Source organism: Lissotriton vulgaris, chromosome 1_1, assembly GCF_964263255.1.
Source record: "Lissotriton vulgaris chromosome 1_1, aLisVul1.2, whole genome shotgun sequence".
Classification (NCBI taxonomy): Eukaryota; Metazoa; Chordata; class Amphibia; order Caudata; family Salamandridae; genus Lissotriton; species Lissotriton vulgaris.
In genome coordinates this window covers 876854660-876877422 of record NC_141685.1, presented here as the reverse complement: position 1 = coordinate 876877422, position 22763 = coordinate 876854660, and the positions used below count along the sequence as shown (strand labels likewise).

The 22763-nt window shown below is 49.2% G+C and overlaps 1 protein-coding gene across 2 annotated transcripts in view; it reads right to left on the bottom strand.

Annotated features, from left to right (window-relative positions):
* ST13 (ST13 Hsp70 interacting protein) overlaps window positions 1-22763 on the bottom strand; it is a 166472-nt gene that overhangs the window by 79917 nt on the left and 63792 nt on the right. For both annotated transcript variants that reach the window (XM_086958365.1, XM_086958375.1), the window contains exons 6-9: window positions 14413-14497; window positions 13909-14019; window positions 12957-13059; window positions 9197-9313 (exon numbers count right to left, since the gene is read on the bottom strand). In XM_086958365.1, coding sequence (XP_086814491.1) covers window positions 9197-9313; window positions 12957-13059; window positions 13909-14019; window positions 14413-14497 — 416 coding nt within the window. The remainder of the gene's footprint in view (window positions 1-9196; window positions 9314-12956; window positions 13060-13908; window positions 14020-14412; window positions 14498-22763) is intronic.

Below are 22763 nucleotides of genomic sequence, written 5' to 3'. Positions count from 1 at the left end.
GCCCTGCCTGTGAGTACCGCGTGCCTGCAGCAGCTCTCCGAATTAGACTGCCTCCTGCAGGCGACCCCCTCCCTTACATGTTACTGCTCCATGTCTGTGACCGCATCGTTTCTCTCCGCCTGTGACTGCTCCTGCCTGCGATTGTTCGTTGACTGTAACTGGTCTCCAGTTGTGTGTGTGCGCTCTGTAACTGCTGCACACATGAGCCTGCTCCTGCGATTGTTTCTTGTCTGGGCCTCGTCCCCACCCAAGAGAGTGCCCTTAATGGGATCCTACATGTGTGTGCCTGGGCCCTACATGCGACTGCATCTTATCTGTGGTTCTTCCATGTGCCTGCTACCTTCCCGCGGTGACATCCTGCTAGAAACTGCTCCCTAGTTATGACTGCTCCCTACTTGCGAGAGTCTGCCCCCTAGCCGCTGTTTACCTGTAACGCTCCTACCCTGTTACTGCTCTGACTGCGAACCCTCCCTATGCCCCTAAGTACTCCCAGGCTATTAGTGACTGTCCCCTATCAGGCAGTGGCTGTTTCTTGTGATTGTTCCCTGAACGCCTGTTCCCTGCTTGTGCGTGCCCCCTTTGTAAGTGTTTCCTGGCTCTGACAACCCCACGGTGACTGACGCCTGCTTAGCTCGGATTGCGACTGTTCTCGTCTGAACAAACCTCCTGCATCTGTCCCTCTTCTAGAGCCTGCTGCCTGCGGGACCCTCAAGCCCGGAACCTGAGAAGCCTTCACGCTCAGAGCCTGCTGCCTGCGGGACCCTCACTCCCAGAAACTGCGTGCTGCCTGCGGAGCCCACTCCTCGCCCTGTATTTTGCACTTGCCCAAGATCACACGTGCTTATGTTGCTCTCCTGAAAATCTGTGACTGCTGAGGCCAGTGCTCTCTCCACAAAAAAACGCAACGTAAAACTGCCACTGAGCATGTGGCGCATCGGAGAGACGACAATGCACTTTTATTTAAGGACTGCCAACCCCTGCCTTTATAGTCTGTCACAAGGTGCTCACAGAGACTGACATCCCTTACTCCTCGAACCCAACACCCTCTCCCTCGCATCCGGTGCTCTCTTTTCGCATTAGTTCTCCCCACTCCAACACCTCTTGAGTTTCACATTCCTTCTCTCCAAGCCTGGACCACTCTACTATAGGCAAGCCTTCTCTTACTCCCTGATGCGTTCGCCGATGGAGTAACACTCTATTCTAGAGGCCAACACTCTCGCCTCAAGCCTCACATCCCAGCAAGAAAATGACACTCGCCCCTGAAGCCTGACACTGACGTCTCTCGCAATCTAAAATTCTATGCCTGACACCCTCCTCCTCTATTGCCCGGCAATCTCCCTTCCTGCAGTTTAACACTCTCAGCTTCTATAGTTTGACACACTCTCACTCCTCCTGTAGCCCAGCTATTTCCCCCAGAGCCTGGCACTCGACCCAGGGCCCTGCAGTCTCCGCAGAGCTTTGCTGCTGCCCACATTACCGTGTGCCCCCGATCTCTTCACTGGTCATTGTATGTGCCCGCTGGTTGCCCCCTGTGTCCGCCCACCTCCCCCTGCCCCCCGCATCTCACCCTGCACTATATCAAGCAAGCAGCAGCCATACAGGGGGCCCGAAGTGAGCTGCTGCGTCAAGTACTCCCTCTTCGCTTTCAACATCATCTTCTGGGTGAGTGTCCCGCGTGCATTGGGCGTATGGTTTATTTCTTACAATTTTATATAGCGCGGACATGGCTCGAAGGCATCAGGGCGCTTCCCAACAGTAGCGAATGCAAGGGTACAGCAAGTTCGAGCTACAATAATGACGTTCAGTCATACTGCCTCGGCAGCTGCGACCATATGTTTACTGTGTTGCCAGGTAGTTGCGTCCTTTGTGGGTGGGGGTATGAGAGTCTGTTTCTGAGGGACATTGTTTTTGTGTGCATACCCGTCATGTGACCTCTTGTCACGTGCTCCATCTTTACCTTTATAGGATTTGCAGCGAGCGGTGGGTTGCATGCCGGGACTTGCAGTTCTATGTTTAGGACGAGCATAAAAGGAGCGCCAGCATGTAAAGTGGATTATACCATCAGCACTTGGAAGTGTCTCACATGGCAATGGCCCTCCTGTGATCTGTGTGTGTTTTCATGCGTGTGCTCTGTGTGCAAAGAGGGGGGGGGGTGGGGGGGGGGGGGGGTCACCATGTGCTGTCTCTGTGGGAGCAATGTGCCTGTGGCAATAACGTGCGAAAAGCTGGGGGGGAAATGCAATAGGTCTCGCAGCATTAGAGTTAGTGCTTTTAGAATTGTTTATGGCTTTTTTTAAAAATTCTTTAGCATTGGCTACAGGAAACAAAAATGCTAAAGATTTACAAAAAAAACCATAAACAATTCTAAAAGCACTAACTCTAATGCTGCGAGACCTATTGCATTTCCAATGCTTGTTTATATACCGGAGACTCGTCTCGACGACCGGGAATGATTCAGGCATGTGAATCTATGAAAGTTCCAATACTGGAGTAACTAGGATTACAGGTAAGTAACTAATCCTGCTCTTCCAGGGGATCCTCATCAATAGTCATAAGCATTAGAATAGCGAGCCTCATCTCCCTGCCGGCAAAAGAGTAACAATACAGTAATAACATTACTAAGCCTAGAAAAAACTAAGCTTATACAGGCCGCAAGCTACCCAAATAGATTCCTCAAAGAGGCTTGTACTACTTGAGTATCAGCCCTGGAATCAGATTCTAGACAGTAATGCCTTGTAAAGGTATGAACTGATCTCCAGGTTGCAGCCTTGCAAATCTGACATAGGGACATCATGCAGGAAAGCTACTGTGGCAGCTTTCCCCCTAGTAGAGTGTGCTTTAGGTGTGTAAAAGTAAGGGCTTGCCTGCAAGCCGATAAGCCAATTTAATACAGGAGACTATCCATCTGGAGATGGATCTCTTGGCAGCTGGAAAGCCCGTCCTCAGTGGACCATAGTTGATAAACAATTGGTCCGTCTTCCTACTCTATGGTCTTCTTCAAATAAAATTTAAGGACTCTTAAGATCTAAAGAGTGCAGCGACCGCTCAGCCGGGGTCGTAGGGTTTGGAAAAAAGGAGGAAGAGAAATAGACTGATTTATAGGAAAATCAGAGACAACCTTAGGTAAAAATGATGGATGTGCCCTTAAGACTACTCTGTTGTGATGGAAAACAGTGTAGGGTTCTTTTGTACACAACGCTTGTATCTCACTTACTCTGCGCGCTGATGTAATTGCAACTAGAAAAGCAGCCTTCCACGATAGATGTTGCAAGGAAGCTCTGGATGGGTTCAAAGGGGAGGGGGGGGGGGCATTAACTTAGACAACACTACCACTGAGGAGAAGGGTTTCTAACAGGGGGGGTACACTTTCTTCAACCCCTGTAAGAAGTCCTTGACCACCTCCATCTGGAAGGAGGGCCGAGTAGGAGACTTCCTATAAGCCGTAATGGCAGAGTGGTGCACCCTGATCGAAGCATATTTAAGACCAGATCTTGCTTGTTACAGAAGGTAAGGCAGAATCACAGCCTCCTGTGCTGATGGGGGATCAAAGTGACGTTCTATGCACCAAAGAAAAAACCTCTTCCACTTAAACGCATAAGACGTTCTTGTGGAGGGTCGTTTTGCTTCCTTTAAAATGTGCATACAATCAGGTGGCAAATTTAAATGTCCGTATTGTAGGACCTCAGGAGCCATGCTGTTAAGTGCAGTGAGGGAAAGTTGGGATAAAGAATCCTCCCCCCCCCCCCCCCCCCCATCTTGGTCAGCAGGTCCGGCCTGCAGGGCTGTCTCCTGGGTGGAAGCACCGACAGCTGTAGAAGGTCATGGTACCACCACTGCCGAGGCCAGTCTGCGGCTAACAGGATCATGGGCATGCTGGATCTGATGAGTTTGGACACCACCTTCGGAATCAGGGGCAGAGGAGGAAATGCATAAGCAAATGTCCCTGACCAATCCATCAAAAAGGGTATTCCCCTTGTCCCTGGACGGTGGAATCTGGACGCGAAGGCGTGGCATTTTGAGTTTGTCGTCCGTGAACAGATCTATTTCTGGACGACCCCAGCGATGGAAGAGGTCTGCCACCACCTCGTCGTGCAGCACCCAGTCTGGCTTATCTTCGAAGTGCCTGCTGAGTTAGTCAGCCTTGATATTTAGCTCTCCTGGGAGATGCACCGCTACTACTGTGAGGTTCCGGGCGAGCAGCCAGTGCCATATGGCTTGTGCCTCCAGAGAGAGAGGACGCGACCGAGTTCCACCCTGCTGGTTCAGGTAGAACATGGTCGTCGTGTTGTCAGTTTGGCTCTGAAGTCCTTCCTTCCTGCACTCGAATCACACTCAGTCCTGATCCAGATGGACTGCTCGAAGCTCCAGCATGTTGATATGGTAGGTCTGTTCTTTTGCTGACCACTTTCCTTGAATCTGCAGATACCCCTGTGTGCTCCCCAGCCTTGGATACGTGTCTGACTATAGACTGTCGGGAGAGGTTGGTGAAAAGGCACTCCCACCAGAAGATTGCGAGGGTGAGTCCACCATTTGATGGAGGTCTTCAACTGGGAAAGATAGATCCGTCTTCCCAGAGCCCCGTCGACTGATCCCATTGATCCTCCAGAGCCTGCTGCAAAGGTCACATCCTCAGCCTGGCGTGAGGAATCAGGAAGATTCAGGACGCCATGGAACCCAGCGGAGACGCTACTTGACTCGCTGTTGTATTCTGGGACTGTAGTAGAACTCTGCACTTCTGCTGCATAGAAAATAGTCTCTCCGCCGAAGGATACGCTTTTCCCAATTTTGTATCCAGAACGGAGCCCAGGTACTGATTGGGTTGGTAGTTGTACTGACTTCTCCATGTTGACGTGGAGGCCGAGCCTGTGCAATTGTAGCAGGCAAGGGTGGAAGTCGTTATCTACCTGTTGAGGAGATGGGCCTTTTAGGAGCCAGTCATCTAGGTAGGGATAGACTAAAAGTCCTTTTTTGTGCAGGAAGGCTGCCACCACTGTCATGCAATTGGTGAAGACTCTCGGTGCTGACTTTAGCCTGAAAGGCAGGACCCTGTACTGGTAGTGTTTGCTGCCCACCAGAAACCTTAAGAACTTCCGATGTCGCATGGCAAATGGAATGTGTAAGTAGGCATCTTGCAAGTCCATCGAACACATTCAATCTCCTACTTGCAGATGCTGACATTTGGTGAAGAGCAAGCATGCGGAACTTCTCCTTGACTATGTTATTGTTCCGAACACGAAGATCCAGGATGGGTCGGAACTTGTTTTCCTGATTCTTTATGGGGACAAGAAAGTATCTGGAGTACACTCCTTTACCCCTTTGTGAGGGAGGCACCTCTTCTATAGCTCGTTTTTGGTGAAGAGCCTTCACCTCTTTTCGGAGCAGATAGAGTTGGTGCGGACAAAATTTCTTTGGGGAAATGACCTGTTGAGGGGCACGGAAACGAAGAGCATATCCATTGCGCAGTGTATTCAGCACCCACCGATCGTTCGTGATGCTGCCCCACTCTGCCAGATGTTTTGAAACACTTCCTCCCACTGGAGTGGACAACGGCGCTAGAGGAAGCCAGTGCTCATTGTTTTCCTCCTCTCGTCGAGGTAGAGGACTGCTGGTGACCTCCTCTACCCAGGTTGGCTTTACCACCCCGAAACTGGGTCTTGTTTTGGGACCACTGAGGGGTTTGAACCATCTGTGGAGCCCTTCTGCCTTTGTTGGTCTTGAAACGGCGTTTAAACTCTTTTTTTCTAAGCCGACTGCCTTGACTGTCGAGCTCTGCTTTCATCCGACTCATCTCGTCGTCTGTGTGCTGGCCAAAGGGAGATGATCCGGTAAACAGGAGGTTCAGAATGCGCTGTTGCGCTTCGGGCATGAGGCCTGTCAGGCGCAGCCACGATGAACGTCTGGCACATACCCTATGGGCATATGTATGTCCCGCCAGTATTGCTCCATCTGCAGCAGTGCTAATTATCTGGTTAGCCACTAGACTTCCTTCCGCCAGGGTCTCCTCGAAGTCTTGTTGATCCTCCTTAGGCAATTTGGATTTAAAACACTCCATTGAGTCCCATAAGGCTCTATCGTACCTGCCTAAAAGTGCAGCCGCGTTAGAAACCTTCAGCCTCGAAGCGGCAGAACTGCAGACCTTGCGGCCCCACGAGTCTTGCAACTTGCTGTCCTTATCAGGAGGAGTTGGAGGAGGGAGAGACTGAGTGGGTTTTTCGTGCCGCCGCCACGACTACTGAGTCGGCAGGCGGGTCCGCTTTCACAAAGATCGGGTCAGAGGGTGCGGCCTTATACTGCTTTTGGATGCGAGCCGGCACCGCTTTTACCGATGCTGGAGCCAGGAACACATTGACAGGATCCATGATCACTGGGACCAACGGTAGCAGTGGACGAGACCCCGACTTTTGGTGAAGAGTCTCAAAGGTGACTGTCGTGGAGACCTGTGGCACAGACCGCTCGATGTTTAATTTCAGTGCACCCCTCTGTAGGACATCATGATAGGTGTTGATATCGTCCACTGGGGAAACCCTAGAGACAGGGCTATCAACCAAAGTAGGGGCGTAATCCCGTATTGAAGAGCGGGTAGAGGAGGTAGGAGAAGTAGCTGGTGTTAAAGCTCTCCTTTCGTGAGATCTTCTGGCGGGTACCTCCCGTCTAGGGGAACGATTGCGCCTCCTCTTGTGAGACCTCCCTGAGCACTCTTCTCGTGCAGGGGAACGAGATGCAGCTAGCCTCACAGGCGATCTTTGTCTGCGCCTGGGAGGGCAGCGACTGTCCACTTCCTCGATCAGTCTTTGCAGAGGAGATCTGTGTACTGGGCTGACATATTCCTGCAGCCGTCTTGTAGCTGCTGAGTCTCGCCAACTGTGCAGAGGCATATTCCATCTGGGAGACAACTGCACACCATCAGTGGGAGGTCTGCGGGCAGGACTTCTGGATCTTGACGGGCACCTGGAAGAGCCCGAAGAGTGATGGGAGGCTGATTCAGTCACTAGGATCACAACCATCCATGATCTCATAGCTGAGTGTCCCGCTCGTTCATGGTGCCTCGAAGTCGATCTAGACCGTTCATGGTGCCTAGACGTCGAATGCTTTGAAGGCGCATGCCTCGACTCCGAGCGATGGTGACCTCTCGACATCGACTGGCGCTGCTCCGCCGTCGACTGAGTCCTTTCCTTCGACGTAGACTCTCTCTGTGGCGCCGGTGGATCAGGCAATCTCGACTTCGTATGCCTAGACGGCGAACAGCGTGAGGAATGATGGTCTCTCGACGCAGAGCGGTGTTGTGTGGCCGACGACAGAGCTTCCTCTCTTGACATTGAATGTCTACGTGACGTCGGCAGAGGGGTATTGGTCACCCTCGATGCCGAATGTAGACGAAGATCTCCTCCTCGACGCCTGGTTGTCGACAGCAGAGGACTTGGAGATCTCGACGTTGGTCACTTAGCCTGCAACGACAGAGGTGATCCAGCTCTCGACGCCGAACGTCGTGACTAAGGCGGAGGCTCCTTACCCCTCGACGCTAAACGTCGCCTGGTTGACGAAGAGGGAGGTGTAACACCCCTCTACTCCGATCGTCGCCTGGTTGACGACGGCGGAGGGGTCCTATCTCGACGCCAATAGTCGCCGAGTTGACAACGGCGGAGGGGTCCTATCTCTCGACGCCAATAGTCGCCGAGTTTACGATGGCGGAGGGTCTGGACATCTCGACGACGACATACCTGATCTTGACGGCGAGCCCGCCGAAGGTGATAAACGTTGTTTTTTCGAAGAAGGACCCACCGGTTGCTCCTTTCTCAGCGCCGAGCCAGACGCTGAAGCTGCAGGACGAGAAGACTTGCACTTTGAAGGTTCTCTGGACCTCTTCTTGGCTGGGGACCTCCCTCTAGAAGACCTATGGGCTAGGCCATAGACTCGAATACTCTCCCTGTCTTTCAAAGTTCTTGTTGACAGGGACTCACAGTGAGGGCAGGTCCTTGGGTCATGGTCTTCAGGTAGGCAAAGGATGCATACCTCATGGCTATCCGTCTTGGCCTTCTTCTTGCCACAAGAAGAGCATTTGTCAAAAAGGGAAGGCATATCAAGATGAAAATGCCAACCAAGAGAAAACCTACTTGACTATACGAAAAACGTCAAAAATGTAGAAAACAGAGAATTTTCTGTCAAACAGAAAAAGAGTGGAGCTGTGTAACCAGGATCCTTCCTGAAGGAGCCGAAAAGAACAACTGTCACCCCTGAGGCATGATGGCATACTGGGGGTCATGAGTACCTTAAAGGCACGGTGTCAGTTTTTTGTAGCATGCAGCTACAGGTTAGCTTTTCAGTCTTTTTAGACTGTGTTTGCAATGCAGCCTGGGAGCTTTCTATGCTTTCAGGATATAATAAGAATTTCTACTGCTTTTTCAGCATTAAAACAGTTTCAAAACAATCTTTGGTGTTTTTCAGGTTTCTAATGCATATGTTTCATGTATGGTGGAAATTCTTTACAGCATAATCCAGCTCTATTGTGTATTTGGCTGCTATTGTATATATACACACACACACTATATATGGGGCACATATAATAGTGTTTCCGGGTCCCGGGCATGGGCTGGAATATTCTAATGCTTATGACTATTGATGAGGATCCCCTGGAAGAGAATACAGGGCATATGGCCATGATCATCAATCCATTACATTATAGACCTCCCTCCACCCCAATTATATTGCACATGCAGACAACACTTCAACAAATCATAGAATTCTTGCCACCTTATGAGTATAGTGAAAACCAAGACACTGGGCAACAAAAGGGCTGACCAGGAAAACCGGGCCTGAAGGAACATCACTGAAGAGAGACAAATTAAAGACAAACTCAGGGAGATATAGGATGAAAATGAACAGGACACTAGAGGGGAGAAAGGTGTAGAAAATGTGAAAAGGAAGCAGAAACTGCAGGGGAAGGAAAAGGAATCAAAAGTAAGAGCAACGGAGAAAAGCAAACAAGAAAGGTTGAGAAAAGGAAGAAGAGCAACAAATGGCATACATGCAGAAAGGAAAGCTAGAAACCACCAAAGGGAGGGGGGTGGCCATCGGAAAGAGCAAAAACAGCATAGGTGCACAGCAAGCATGAAAAGAAAGAACAAAATGCATGAAAACAAAGCAGTAGTTAAAATATGAACAGGGGGGGGGGGGGGGGGTCTTTTGTTGCCATTCTTACCCTCTGTGCTCGCTCGTGCTCCTCTCGAGCTTTTTTCGCTCGCTCTTTTCTTGCATTGATCTCCTTCTCCTCCCGCTTCCGCTCATACTTCCTCCGATGTTCAGCGATCTTTAGGGCCTATGAGGGAGCGAAAATGACATTGCAGGATCTAAATGAGAGACTTAGTAAGGTACATCAAGCTGCAGTAGAAGGAAATTCCTCAAGAAATGCAACCTGTGAACAATCCCACTCAGCCAGGGACAAAAAATATGCAAATTATTGCTTAAATACTCCTGCATCACAGGGCCACCTAGCTACCCACAGCTACAAAAGGAAACCTACAGCACACAATGGAACCAGTCTTTAATCCTTTTCCCATCCCACTGATGCAGACTGCAAGGCCAAACAGAAATGCATAGCTCAAGCAAAGAAAATGGAGAAAAAAAAACACGGGACTCCCTTATATGCCTCAGAACCTGGGTTACATGAGCATTATACAAAGGAGGTTCTTAAAGAAAAAATCTTACATACACTAATCCTGGTTAACAGGAGAGGAGAACTGCCTCCTACCCCAACAGTAGTCTCCTTCACACATGCAAAAAGGTCCAACATTTGTAGGGTAAACCAATTATGATGTTTTAAAGTGGTTATGTGGTTATAAGCATGTATACAGACTAAACCACAAATAAGTAGGTGCTCATAAATAAAAACAAGTGCGTAGGGATGGTGCAGTGCTCATGAGTTTGTGAAAAAATTAAACAAACCAATCAAGATGGCTCCTATACACTTTAAGTCATTAAGCATTTTAGAATGAGAGAGCACGTCATTGGGGAGGTCCGCCTATATATCTCACAGGAATTTGAAAGCAAAACGGGGAATTAACAGCAGTTGCGCATTGGCCAATATTTCAAGCACTGCAGAGGGTTGTAACCCACTTCTTCACCAATACACATTCAAGATCTGTTCAATGAGCATACTTGACCTGCCAGACTGATTTTTAAAGTATCCTTCTTACACTGATCGAAGTTCATCTATCCCCACCGTGATAAAGACCCTACTGGAATCTCGATATTAGGGGATCGAAACGCAGCCAAAACAATTGGACTGCTATTGTTTTGATTGACATCAAATGGGAAGAATTTTACGTAGTACACTCACCTCAATTTACTTCTAAATTTACAAAAGCCATTTTTAACCTCAAGTGTTTGAGGCATCTTTGTTGCTTTGTATTTAGTTTTTTCACAAACTCATAAGCACTGCGCCTTCACTAGGCACTTGTTTTTAAAGCACCTCATATTTGCATATTGTTCTTTATACAGGGTTATACCAGCATGATCTATTTGATACATATATATCCCTAGACGACCTCGCTAAACTATGTAGACAGGTCAAGTCTGGTTCCCCAGCAGACCCCATGCGACCGTCCAAATTCTTGGAATCACTTGACTTCTTTCTCCCCCCGCTTGCCAAAATACTCAACCTTTCCTTTTCCTCAGCGGTGGTCCCCACTTGTTGGAAATCTGCTTGGGTTTCACCCATCATTAAAAAACCCGCATTGGATCCCAATAAACCAGAAAATTTCCGGCCTATTTCCCTGCTCCCCTGGACGTCAAAACTAGCTGAAGCTCACGTCAACAAAATACTATCCCACCACATGCAGCAAAACCATGTCCTGGACCCTTCCCAAAACGGCTTCAGACCAGGTCACAGCACTGAGTCGGCTCTGCTAACCACCACGGAGCACCTTCGAGGAATCCTAGACGCCGGTCAAAGTGCCGCGTTGATCCTGCTGGATCTCAGCGCGGCCTTTGACACGGTCTCACACAACATCTTGCTGAAACGACTTGAGGCCATTGGGATTGGCGATTTAGCCCTTGATTGGTTCCAGTCCTTCTTAAAGGACAGATCCTTCCAAGTCTCAGCCCCCCCATACATCTCTCAACCCCACTCCATCGGGCAAGGAGTCCCCCAGGGGTCGGCGCTTAGCCCATCCTTATTCAACCTATACGTTCAGCCTCTCGCAGTGGTAGCAAAAGAGTGGGACCTTACGCTGGTGTCGTACGCTGACGACACACAGCTGGTCATCACACTCTCTGAAGGTCCCTCACCTTCGGCAACCAAATTCAGAGATGGCCTCGCGGCAGTCGCACAGTGGATGACACTCAACTGCCTGCAGCTAAACGCCGGGAAAACGGAGGTCCTCCTCCTGGGAAAAAACCCCACCCTTTGGAACAATCATTGGTGGCCCTCTGTGCTTGGCCCCACTCCCGTGCCAAAGGAAGTTGTCAAAAACCTAGGAGTCTGGCTCGACCCCTCACTTAACTTTCAGTCCCACACAAAGAAAGTGGCAGCCACGTGTGTGGGTCTCATGAGGAGCCTCTACCCCATACTCGGATTCTTTAACTCCAAAACCCGTCAACTCATCATGCAAGCCATGATTCTTGCCCGGTTAGATTATGCCAATGTCTTGCTCTTAGGAGCAAACAAAGCTGAACTTGCAAGACTGCAGCGTATCCAGAACTCGGCCGCCAGAGCTGTGGTTGGTCTCCCACGCAGGTGCTCTGCCAGAACCACCATTCGCAATTTGCACTGGCTGCCTGTGGAATCTCGGATCCAATTTAAAACCCTGACCACGGCTTTTAAGATTCTCAAATCCGACTGCCCTGAACTCCTACGCCCACTTTTGACATCATACACGCCCCAGCGCAACTTGCGTTCTCTGGGACAACACCTCGTGATGGTCCCCCGAACTAAGCTCTGTAGACAGGGTGGACGTTCCTTCAAAGTCCTAGGAGCTAAGCTATGGAACTCACTGCCTCCACACATCCGTGCCCAAACCAATCTGATCGCTTTCCGGAAAGCACTTAAGACCCATCTCTTCTCTGTCATCTAATTCCTCTGCTGGTTCCCCCCTCCCCTTTGGTATTGGTTAGGTCAGCGCCGGGACGCTCCGTTGCTGGGGCAGCTGTTTGCGCTTAACAAATATATATATAACATTGCAAGTGAATTACCTTACAAATGCTGGATTTCTTGTGTCGGAAGGAAAATACTGTTTTGGGGAAGGCCTTTCCACTCTCCCATCCACAAAGATTAGTGTAATAAGGCTTCTCCCGTAAGAACAACAGTTTTGTCTATTAACTCTATCAAAGGTCAGCAAACACTACAAGAATCATCGCATAGAGGGACTCCCTCCAGCAGAAACCGCCAACCATAGCAACAATGGACAAGGAAGCTCAAAATAAACAATTGCAGCCAGCAAGGCTCCTCTGGCAGAGGACCATATCACGTGGTTCAGATTCAAGGAGGATTGCAACCTGCAACCTTTCAGCAGACTCCTACAGCTACCTTACTGCACAAAGCACAGTAAGTAATCCTGCTCAAGAAGATCATACAGAAGCCACAGTTAGAACGCCAGCCTTCGACCACTTCCAAACCGGAGTCCATTCAACAGTCAGGACCCTACAGCTTTATAGCAAGATGGGCACCTGCAATAATCAAGAAAAATCGAGCAGGGAAAAACCTCCATTCAGTCTCTTGCAGAGGCCTTATGCCCCAAGGGTAAACTGAGACAAGGCAACTAGTGGCTGGCAGTGTGCTGGCCACAAGGTATGCTTCCAAAGCAAGGTCATCCAAACAGTGCGGAACAGAAAGAGGACCTCTACCTACATTGGCTGAATTAACTTTGCTCTAGGACAGCTTGAGGGACCTTCCTCCCCTCGAAACACCTCTAACATATTCTCCCCCCCGCCCTCCTCCAAACCCAAATAATCTGCTCCCTTACCCGCGGCTGCACTTCCTTCAGCATGGCGCTAGCGTCCTCATCATAGTCCAGTTTGCAGGCCGTGGCCAGATCGTGGGCTGCATCTTCCCAGTGCCCCAGGAGCCTGAAAGGAAAATGCACTATAAACACCAAAGAGGTAAACCATAGCAGATGCTTATACACGGACTGGCACAAGACTGATACAAGTCAAGTGCGATAGTACTGAGAAAAGCACCCATGAGTGGGCAAGGACCTCAGTGCTAGGGATAAACTGGAAAAAAACAGGTGCTTTGAGCTTTGTTATGGAACGAGGGGGCTAGAGCAGTGCAAGCACAGATAAACACAAAACAGACAATAGCTTAGCAGAGAATTAGAACAGTAAAAGGGCACAAAGGATGACAAACGTAGGTGTTAGAATGGTGGAAAGGGAATAGATGGGAACCCTCTGGGGTGAAATAAGTTGAGATTCAAGCATTTGGGCTTTGTAGAATGGACTGTAGCTTATGAAATGGACAAACTCATTTAGCTGGCTCGCTGCTTCCTTCTCCCCAATCGTTGCATAATATTTGTTCTTTTCTACGACTCACTACCCTTCCCTGCCAGACACTGCATGGTTCGAATGGAATTCAGATTAACCAGGGTATTCCTCAAACAAGGTGCAAATTTGTATACACACACCTCAAACAATACTATCGCTTTACCAACATGGTCATCCCTTTTACCCCTAAATTGCCAGGTTGTAGAATCCCCTCCATTCTGTCCCTACCAAAGCATGGTATCCATACACTGCAAACCAAATCCATTGCATTCCTCTACATGGGCATCCCTCTACTTTGCCTGTGCTCGACCCAGGGTATCCCCCTACACCCAGAACCTGCCCAACTGGGTTCGTCCTGGTCTAGTGCTCCATAATTCATCACCCACCAAAATCTACGAGATGTTGTGCAGTTGCAGAGCAAATGTGCTGCCTTACCTATGCGCCTTCCCTCGCCACTTGTATGGCTGAGCAGAATCCGGGTTGATCTCGATGGCTCTGGTGCAGTCCCGTATCGCTGCATTGGGTTTCTGAAGTTTCACATAAACACTAACAAAATAAACGGGAGGCAGCATTTAGATCTGGTCAGAACACACCCATAAATATACAGTTATGTTGGGAAGAGTCAGTAAGTCTCACTGCACCTCAAAACCAATGGTCAGGAGATTATTATTCCGATGTAAACGACTAGCCAACCAAATGCAGCATTAAAATCAGGTTCGGACCTGTTCATGAAAAACGTCAAAGGAGACTCAATAATAATATACAACATGGTCCTACAGACCCTCCTGCATAGGAGGTTCGGAACTCCTATAGAAGTTTCCTAGGTTGCAATGCCTTTGTGTATTAGCCCTTTTTATCACCCCAAGACTTAGCCCCCTTTCCTCATGCTCCCCACACTCCCCTGATGCAAAGCACCTTAATTAACAATTCCCAACTAACCTAGCTCTCTTGGCATAGAGGATAGCTAGCCGAGGGTTGAGCTTGATGGCTTCTGTGAACAAGTCAATGGCACGCTGCAGGTCCCCTGAAAACAGACATGGAGAATTCATAACCTGTTATTGTTTTCCAACCTAACAGTCATCTGTACATGTACACAAGACATGCCTAAACAATCCAACATGGAAAATGTTTGAAGCTTCACCCCACTCCCATTTCTTGCATAGACACAACCATTACCGTAGCACAGAGGCAAATATAACCATTTTGTATGATGTGCTCCATGTTTATTGTACTACGCAAACAAAAGATGGCCGGAATGCGGAATAATTCATACATTCGCCCCCAGTCAAGAGATCGGGCTTAAATACATTGTTCTTTTGCTCACCATGCCACCCCAGTTTAGACCCAGCCATATGCAAAACAGTCTTGACCCTGCGCCTCATTGGAACAGTCCAGACCGAACTGCCGATCCAGGTCCTCCCTTGACTGGAAACAAGCATCCTGGGACCGGTTTCGGGGTATTACCCTTCATCGGCCAGGCTAGCCTGAATCCAGTGGCACAGTGAGCAAGGGACCCACGTCTGGGCATACACATCCCACAGGGTTAAAAGTTCTACGCAAACAAATTGTGTACAACTTGAAAAATATATAGGACTATACCCTAATCGAGGAAGACCTAACTATTTTGGCCTACATCAGATCGATGTTATTTATAAAATCATGCACCACTTGATGTGAGTGATCACACCATACCTTGACCCGGACCCTGATCAATATGAATTTTCTTTTGCTTTAATGCATTTCAGTATCCTTTATTCTCCACTAATCTTTTCAAATTTGATACTGTATTTATCACAACTTGCACTTATAAATAGAAGATCCCAAAATGCTTTAATATTACGGTGGTACTCCTTTATTTAATTTTAGCTCTCTTTTGGCTAAGTTGATGCAGTTACAAGAGGGACTTACGACTAATGTGTTGCCACACTTTGTGAATGGGATGATTAGCCCGACACGGTCCAGATTTCATTTTTTACTTAGTGCTTATTCAGTCCATTACATATATAAACGAGATAGAGAATATAATTACAAAAAGTTCTCTAATATGTTTATGTGCTTAATTCTCTTTTGTTGGAGTAGGTTTCTTTGGTTTATTATTTACTTGTTTGATATGGATTAACTGAGAAAGTTAGTCCCCCCCCCTCCATTTCTCAAGTTTATTTGCTGTACAGGATAAGCAATTCCTACTCCAATATGGCACCACCCTTTAGGATACTCAGTCCTTTTTCTCTTTGAGCGTACAGATAGTTTCAATATGGTGCAACTTAGACAGCATCTCACTATATGGGGACGACATACTCCTGTTTTTGGCCTCTCCAAAGGCATCCCTTATATCTATACTAGATATCTTTGCAACCTTTGCCAGATACTCAGGATACTCTATTAATTGGAGTAAATCTGTACTATACGTCCTTAATGGTCCCCAGGCTAATCGCCCTATGGGGTGCCCGGTGCAAGTTACCACAATGGGCTTTAAATATCTAGGCATCTACATTACACCGGGTCCAGTAGATTTGCTCAAAATCTCCTCCCACCCCTACTGAGGCTGAAAAGAGATAACATGCTGGATCCTCGCCTCTCGAGGACAGGATATTTGACGGCTACCTACAGATTTCGCTAACCTATAAAAAGCTGGTAAATAACTCTAGTGACCCCCTCCGATGGATAAGAGAAATGGGACAGGGATGGCATAATCTTGGATGACAAGGATTGGGTGGTGGCATTGGCCTTCCCACGAGAAATGGCTATATCAGCTACATTACGACTGGTCCAGCTTAAAATATTACACCGTATTTACATAACAGGGCCATGCCTAGTGAAAATGGGGAATGTGGTGGATGGAAACTGCAGGAGGCACTGTGGGGGTGAGGGAACATTCCTACACATACTCTGGGATTGTGTACATATCCAGCAATACTGGAGGAAAATATATGATCAGTGAGGTACTCATGGATATTCACCTAGAAGCTAAACGAGGTCTCCTAAATGTGTGGGAACCCACCAACCTTAAGACCATTACATGGGTTAAGCTGGGATTTATGGTTGCATAGCGGATTATTGCCGAGCTGTGGGGGCCGTCCAGGCACCGACCGTAGCGTCGTGGAAGAGTACATGGATAGGTGTACGTATGTACTGAGAAAAGATAGTGTATGTGGCAAGAGGATGACCCAAAAAATGGTCGCATATATGGAATGACTGGAATGTATTTCGAGGTATTTACTGCACCGACATGACGATCCACCATAGCCATTATTAAGTTACCAACTAATAATTGGGACATATGCACCTACATGACTAATTGTAATACATCAAGCGAACTTCTGACTGTGATATACCTTGAAATGCTGATTCTGGTTGGTTTAATAAAAAGAATTATAAAAAATAAAAATATAGGGCGACTTTAGAACGCCAATACGGTCCTTGCGGTACAGAGTAGGAATACCAGTCCTTCTTTCCCAGTATATTTATACTACTCTACTATGGCGCAGCCGCAGAACGACAATACAGTCCACGCAGCATGGAGTACTCTGAGCCAGTAAGATGGAGTAGTTTCTGTCCTGTAACTCCAGTTCTGTAGTAGGGGTATCAATCTAGTGAATAATCCCGCCCATGTGTGTGGACCCAGGCAATCAAAAATTCTCTCTTAAGTTGTCAAATCATGCAGAAACTGCAAAGACACTTAAGAGAGAATTTAAAGACAAATAATGCAGCCTATATCCACAGGCTACACTGTCCAGTACTTCAACTAGAAATTCCACCAAAAAAACCAAACACAACACAGCCTGCCCAGTTTCTTCCATAGAGAAACTTGCCTCTACCAGTAAAAGACTCTGGAATGATAGAGAGAAAAGCATGGACAGACAAGCCCCATAGGCTGCCATAGTGTGGCTTAAATAGGATACTGTGCCTTTAAGAGAACTTTCCAGAACTTTCTCCCAGTATCCCAGAATGCACAGCAGGTCCCTTTTACTTTCAGTTCTTTTTGACAGGCGTAGCACGCCAGACCGCCAGACCTGTAGCATTCCTTACATGAATATTTATCTCCGCCGGGGAGGAGGGCGGGCGCTTAAGACTATAACAGAGATACCCCTACTACAGAACTGGAGTTACAGGACAGAAACTACTCCTTCTGTAGTAGGGGATCTATGTGTATAGTCATGATCTAGTGAATAGAATGGCAAGCATATCCCCACACCAAAGCGGCGGTGGAGAAAAGAAATTAACACCACTATTGTGCGAACAAATTCCGCAGCGAAGCCTGCCCAACCTGAGCATCTGCCCTGGCATCAGTGTCCAGACAGTAATGCTTAGCAAAGGTATGAACCGACTTCCAAGTGGCCGCCTAGCAGATCTCTGCAATCGGAACATTACGGAGTAAAGCGGTCGTGGCAGCTTTTCCCCTGGTGGAATGAGCCCTAGGTTTACCCCCTAAGGTCTTATTAGCTTTTGGTAACACAACTGTATGCAGGACACAATCCACCTAGAGATGGACTGCTTAGAGGTAGCAAGACCAGTCCTGACCGATCCATAATGGACAAATAATTGGTCTGACCTACGAATATCTTTGGTTTTATCCAGATAAAATTTCAACGCCCTCCTAACATCCAGGGAATGTAGAGACCTTTCCGCTGGAGATGAAGGATTCTGAAAAAACGTAGGCAACGTTATTGTCTGGTTGACGTGAAAATCAGAAATAACCTTGGGAAGAAATTTAGGGTGAGTACGCATAACAACCTTAGTAGCATGAAATACAGTATAAGGTTCTTCGCAACACAACGCCTGAATTTCACTCACCCTGCGGGCCGATGTAATTGCCACGAGGAATGCCGTCTTCCAGGACAGGTGCTGCAACGAAGCCTTATGAATAGGTTCAAAAGGCTCCTTCATCAATCTGGACAGCACCACATTCAATTCCCATGAAGGCGAAGGAAGCCCGACAGGAGGGAACACTTTCAAGACTTCCAAAAAATCTTTGATCACAGGGATCTGGAAGAAGGAAGTCTGAAGGGCACTTCCTGTAGGCAGTCAATGCAGCAAGATGAACCTTAATGGAATGAACATTAAGGCCAGACTGCGCCAAATGTAGAAGGTAAGGAAGGATGACTTCTTCCTTGCACGTCGTCAGGTCATAGTTCTTGGACTAACACCAGATACAGAACCTCTTCCACTTGTAAGCATAGGAAGTCCGAGTGGAAGGTCTCTTAGACTCCTTCAGTATGTCCATGCAATCTTCGGGCAGATTTAGATGGCCATATTACACTATTTCTGGAGCCATGCAGCCAAACTCAGACGAGAGGTTGGGGTGCAACACCTGCCCCCCGAACTTCGTGATAAGGGCCGGCCTGCACGGCAGCCGAATGTGAGGAAGGAGAGACCTGTGAAGCAGGTCCGTGAACCACCACTTTCTGGGCCATTCCGGGGCGATGAGTATCATCCAAGCCCTGGATCGGGCCAGCTTGATGAGTACCGCTGGAATCAGGGGAATGGGTGGAAAAGCGTACAGAAAACTTTGACCAGTTGATCCATAACACATTCCCCAGCGTCCCCTGCTGGTAGTACCTGGAGGCAAAGTCTCGGCATTTGCTGTTTTCGGCGGTGGCGAACAGATCTACTTCTGGAGTCCCCCACCTTGCGAAGACTTCTCCTAGTACTTAGTCGTTTATGACCCATTCGTGGTTTTCCTGAATCAGTCTGCTCAGTGCGTCCGCCTGAACATTCTGCACACCTGGCAGATGGGTAGCCGTTATCGTCAGTCCTCTGGCCAAATGCCAGTGCCAGATCGCCTGCGCCTCCTGCGACAGTGCGTGATATTGAACCCCCCTGCTTGTTGAGGTAATACATTGTGGTCGTATTGTCCGTCTGTACAAGCAGAGAGTTGGTCTGAAAGGACGGAAGAAAGGCCTTCAGTGCCAAGTGCACAGCTCTGAGTTCCAGGAAATTGATGTGATACGTGGCCTCCATCGGGGACCACGTTCCTCTAATCTGTAGGTTTCCGGAGTGTGCTCTCCACCCCTGGAGAGAAGCATCCGTCACGACAGTCTGCGTGGGAATGTCCTTGTGGAAGGGAACCCCTCGGAGGAGATTCTCCGCTGAACACCACCACTTCAGTGACTGAAGAGCATGCAGAGACAGTCGTATCTTGTCGTCCCAAGAAACTTTCCTCTGATCCCACTGGTCCTCCAAGCACTCCTGCAGCGGTCTCATGTGCAGCCGTGCGTGTGGCGTCAGGAAGATACAAGAGGCCATAGATCCCAGTAGAGCAGACACCGTCCTCACTGTTGTAGATGGAGTGGTCATAAGAGCCTGAGCCTTCCGAAGGAGTGATAAAAGTCGCTCTTCCGAAGGAGACACGCTTGCTGACACCGTATTGATGGAGGCTCCCAAGTACTGTATGCATTGGACCGGAGTCGGGACAGACTTGGACATGTTGATGTGCAACCCCAGCTTGTTCAAGAGAACGCACGTCTTCTGGAAGTGTGCTCGAGCTTCCGAGAAGGATGCCTTGATCAACCAATCGTCCAGGTACGGGTAGACGAACACCTTGTTCTTCCTCAGGTGTGCTGCTACCACCGCCATGTACTTCGAGAATGTTCTTGGCGCAGACTTTATTCCGAATGGGAGTACTGTGTATTGATAGTGATTGGCGCTGACTTGGAACCGCAGGAACTTCCTGTGTTTGTCTGCAATGGGCACATGGAAGGGATGTACCATGTTACAACGCATACCATTACAACAACCTACTATTACAACGCGACCATTACAACGCATACCATTACAACGCATAGCGCTTTGAGGTGCTGGATAGTGGTAAGTATAATTTACTATTCTAACTCCAGTCCCCGTGGACACTAGGGAAGGTGTTGGATAGTAAATTATACTTATTCCCTATCCTAGAGCGCCCCCCAGCGCAATGCGTTGTAATGGTATGCGTTGTAAAAGTTGCGTTGTAATAGTAGGTAGTTGTAAAAGTTGCGTTGTAACAGGTGTATACCCATGGAAGTACGCATCCTGTAGGTCTACTGCATATAGCCAGTCTCCCTGTTGCAACTGAGGATAAATCTGATGCAACGACAGCATGCAAAACTTTTCCCTGCGAATCCATCTGTTTGCTTGTCGCAAATCCAGAATGGGCCTGAACTCGTTCTTGTCCTTCTTGCGAACCAGAAAGAACCGGGAGTACAGACCTCTTCCTCTCTGAGACAGAGGTAGGTCTTTTATCGCCCTTTTCCTTAACAGGATATCTGCCTCCGCCTGGAGCTCGCGCAGTTGAAACTGCAAGCTGACCGGTGGAATTGCTGGAGGCGGGCTGGTGAACCGAAGACTGTATCCATTGCAAACAATATTCAGCACCCACTTGTCCCGAGTAATTTTTCTCCTCTCTGCCAGAAAAACATTAATGCTTCCCCCTACCTGAGTGGGTAAAGGATCAGGGGGAAGTAAGCGCTCAGGGCCTAGACCCGGCCGGGTCTTTGGCACCTGGTGCCAACTGTTGGCCTCCTCTGCCCTTCGGTCGTTTCTGGAACGGCTTACGGAACTGTTGTTGCTGCGACTGTCCCGAAGCTTGGCCACGTCCTCTGCCCTGCCCACCGAACCGCCGCTGGAACGGGCGGTACGATTTCTTCGCTTCTTTGGGCTTCTCTAGACCCACAGCCGTGAGTGTTTCGGCCTCCGCCTTCATGCGGGCCATTTCGTCATCTGCATGTTTCCCCTAATAGGGTTTCGCCAGAGAATGGAAGGTTGGCTACCCTTTGCTGTGCGTCTGGTTTCAGTGACGCAAGGTGGAGCCAGGCGTGACGTCGCTGGTTAATCCCAAGGCAAAAGCCATGTGCCGCTAAGAGGGATGAATCTGCCGCAGCGCTGATAATTTGAGTCGCTACCAGCATCCCTTCGTTTAGCACTTCCTGGAAGTCTTCCCGCTTCTCGCGAGGCAAGTGTCCCGCTAACTGCTGGAGGGAGTCCCAGAGAGCGCGGTCGTAGCGTCCCAACAAAGCAGCGGCACTGCAGCCTTCATAGAGGTCGCCGATGTTCCACATACTTTCTTTCCAGCTGAATCCATCCATCTAGACTCTTTGTCGGGGGGACCGTGGATAACGGGGTGGGGGCATGCTGTTTGCGGGCCGCCGTCACAATCACAGAATCCGGAGGAGGTTCCACCCTTAGAAAAGCCGGGTCCGAATCGGGAGCCCGGTATTTATTCTGCAATCTCGATGAGGCCGCCTTAGTCACCGCAGGGGTGAGGAAAAGGTCCATGGCCGGTTCCTCCAGGCCCGGCACCAGAGGTAGTAGTGTACGAGACAGGTGTTTCTGGTGCAGTGTCTCGAAAATGACTAATGTCTTAGGCGTGGGCACCGTCAAGGATATGCCCAATTTGGCAGCGCCTCTCAATAGGACATCATGGAACGCCACCAGATAATCAACCGGCGACACCCTTGTGACCGGCGATCCCGACAAAGTCGGAGAGTAGTCCCTGGGGACCTCGTGTGAGAGCGAGATCTGTGCCTCCTATGGCGGCGTCTCGACCGCGTGGACGACCTGTTGCGCGATCGCTCCTTCGGGAGCGAGAGCGTGACCTCCCGGTCCGTGGGTGCTTCGCAGGTTTTCTGTGGAGGAGTCTTCCGTGGCTTATCCTGGGGACGTGGTTTAGGAGTCCCCTTAGGTCAGAGGTCTTCAATCTGTGGGGCGCGACCCCCAGGGGGGGGTCGTAGAGTCCTGGGAAGGGGGGGGTCGCAGAACAGATTCTGTCAGTTTGCCTTAGTGGCGTCAGGCTGATTGAGGGTGCTCACGGCAGGAGGCCTAATTCACACCGAGGGGTGAAAAATAGCAAGTGGTGGTAGAGGAGTGGTATAGGGGGAGGAGCGGTCTTCGGCCGAGGTGGTGTATATACCACCGAGTACACCGAGCCCGCTGACTTCTTCAGGGAGGGGACTGCGAACCATCCCCTCCAGTATGTGATCGCTGCTTCCGGCGCCCTCCACCAGACTCAGCGTGACTTCTGGCGCCAGAACTCCTTCTGCGCCACTTCGGGGAGTGAGAACGACTCCGACGCGGACCTCTTTCTCCTAGACACCAAACGCAGTTTTTTCCGGTGTCTGTCGCCTCCGCGACTCAGGCGTCGAACGTCACCTCCGCGACGTCTAACTCTCCTTCCGACATCGAACGCTGCCTCCACGACGTCGACCGTTCCATGCTCGACGACGAGCGTCGACTCCTCCTCAACGCCGTCCTCTTCCTAGAAGGCCTAGACGCAGAGGATCCCCTCGATGCCGACCGTCTTAGACGACGAACGGCGG